This window comes from Fonticula alba (genome assembly GCF_000388065.1).
Source record: "Fonticula alba strain ATCC 38817 unplaced genomic scaffold supercont2.7, whole genome shotgun sequence".
Taxonomy (NCBI): Eukaryota; order Rotosphaerida; family Fonticulaceae; genus Fonticula; species Fonticula alba.
The window spans coordinates 1132669-1134580 of record NW_009242977.1 but is presented as its reverse complement, the minus strand read 5'-3'; the positions used below and the strand labels follow the sequence as shown (position 1 = coordinate 1134580).

At 65.2% G+C, this 1912-nt stretch overlaps 2 protein-coding genes across 2 annotated transcripts in view; one reads left to right on the top strand and one right to left on the bottom strand.

The window, feature by feature from the left end:
- Positions 1 to 1285, top strand: H696_04456 (hypothetical protein). Its single transcript, XM_009498332.1, has 3 exons — positions 1 to 103; positions 200 to 293; positions 457 to 1285. The coding sequence occupies exons 1-3, from the start codon at positions 84 to 86 to the stop codon at positions 1114 to 1116; spliced, it is 774 nt and encodes a 257-aa protein (XP_009496607.1). The 5' UTR covers positions 1 to 83; the 3' UTR covers positions 1117 to 1285.
- Positions 1286 to 1449: 164 nt separating this feature from the next.
- H696_04455 (hypothetical protein) overlaps positions 1450 to 1912 on the bottom strand; it is a 5318-nt gene continuing 4855 nt past the window's right edge. Inside the window, exon 4 of the mRNA XM_009498331.1 lies at positions 1450 to 1846. Coding sequence (XP_009496606.1) covers positions 1476 to 1846 — 371 coding nt within the window. The 3' untranslated portion in view covers positions 1450 to 1475. The remainder of the gene's footprint in view (positions 1847 to 1912) is intronic.

Below are 1912 nucleotides of genomic sequence, written 5' to 3'. Positions count from 1 at the left end.
CCCCCCCCTGCTAGCCACATCGCCTCAGGCACCTCTCCCCTGCTCTTTCCTTGTCCCTCTCTCCTCGCACGGCCCTCGCCACGATGTTCACGCTCACTCCTGGGTGCGTTTCTTGCCGCGGTCTCCCTGCCATCCGGGCCACTGCCCCGCGCCTGCTGCGTGTGTTGACACCCCTCCCGATGCCCGTTCATTTGTGCAGCCTGCAGTCGGGCCTGGCCCTGCTAAATAACATCCCCGATGACAAGCCACTCGATGACTTCCTCAAGCGCATCATCCGGAAGCTCCACGCCCCAGTATGAACTGCTGCTCGCCGCCTCCCCCCCCCCCCCCCCCTCCTCCCCTGCTCGGTGATGTCTTTCCTCCTTCCTCCTTGTCATGCGCCATGCGCCATGCCCACCCGCCTCTGCTAACCCGCCGACCCGCGTGCCCGCACCCTTCGTCACCGCCAACGCACAGGATGAGGTGGCCTTCGGCGACAAGGTCAAGGCCAATCTGCAGGGGTTCTTCGGGCTTGCCTCCGTGGAGGAGGTGGACCTGCTGATCTCCACCTCGACGTACATCCTGCAAACGGCCGCCCTGCATGTGGCACGGCCGAAGAAGTTCTATACCTCCCTGCTGGACATGACCTCCGACGGGACGGCCCACCTGGCGTCCACCGGGCCGGTGGGCCTGGCCGACGCCCCGGCCCGGTCCTTCGCGCAGGTTTGGTCGCGCATGGCCGATCTGACCCTGGCCCGGCTGCGCCACACGTCGGCCGAGGATCCGAAGCGCCTCGGCGGGGCCGGCGCCCCGTTTGTCCTGGAGCAGGCGTTCATCCTCGGCTGCGGGGGCATCGAGGACTCGACCGCCGGCCCGTCGCTGGTTTTGGCGGACGGGGCCCTGTCGGCGCGCAGCGCGGACGAGGTGTCACGCATGCGCCTGGTCGTGCGTGACACTCGGGCCCCGGCCGCCGGAGCGCGCCTCGGCGACGATGAGGATGCATCCGCTTCCGCGGACCCCGGTGCCGGCCTCGAGACCATCGAGTTCGAGATCGACCAGAACACCCTACTCACGCTCTTCGAGCAGATCGAGACCATCCAGTCGCAGCTGGACATCTTTTCCGGCTCCGGGAAGTGAGGCCGCGAATCGCCGTCCGGCTGTGCGCCCGGCTTCCGCTCTGGCCTGGCGTTCATGCGGCATTTATCTCCATCTCCCTCTCCTCCTCCCCCTTCTCCCTGTCTCCCCATGTCCCCGCATCCCTACGCCACTTCCCTGTCCTTGAATAATGTATCACAGTCCCCTTCCCTCCGCCTCTCCCTGCGCCGCTGCGCATTTGCCACATGTGCCTCATGCCTTCGATGGTGCCGGAAAGAGGGGAGTCGGAGGAGCCAAAGTAAACGGGGGGAAAAGAGAAAGAAAGAAAGAGACGGGGGACTTTCCAATTGAGAGAGAGAGAGAGAGAGAAAGAAAATGGGCACCATTCCCAGCCCAAGGCTCTAGAAGGAGGCGATCGACTGGGCCGCCTGCTGCTGGGTACGCGCAATGCCGGAGAGAGTCCGGGCCGTCCGTCGCAATGCCGACGTCTCCTGCTCCAGAGCCTTGTTAAAGGTCCGCCCGTAGCCGAGTGACAAGAGATCGATCAAAATCTGCGCATCGCGAAGGGTCAGCAGCTTGATCCATGCATCGTCCTCGGGCATATCCAGCAACATGAGGGACAGCGCCTTCGAGTCGAGGAGCGATTCCCCGGCGGCCGGGGCCTTCGGTGCCGAGGCGAAGAACTTCTCCGCGCCCAAGCGCTTGAGGTAGGCGATTTGCTTGGGAGTCGGCGGGCGGATGTCATTGCGCTGCGAGATCATGCTCTGTCGGTCTGGCAGGGGGGGATGCCCAAAAGGGGGGATTCCGGGGCCAGCAAAGTGACCCGCCAGGGGGGGGG

What these genes read in the sequence shown, in the direction of transcription:
- H696_04456 (XM_009498332.1), top strand. Translation starts at nt 84, where the DNA reads ATGTTCACGCTCACTCCTGG. An exon ending in ATGTTCACGCTCACTCCTGG is followed by an intron (nt 104 to 199) that starts GTGCGTTTCTTG and finishes TCATTTGTGCAG; the next exon opens with CCTGCAGTCGGGCCTGGCCC. An exon ending in TCCGGAAGCTCCACGCCCCA is followed by an intron (nt 294 to 456) that starts GTATGAACTGCT and finishes GCCAACGCACAG; the next exon opens with GATGAGGTGGCCTTCGGCGA.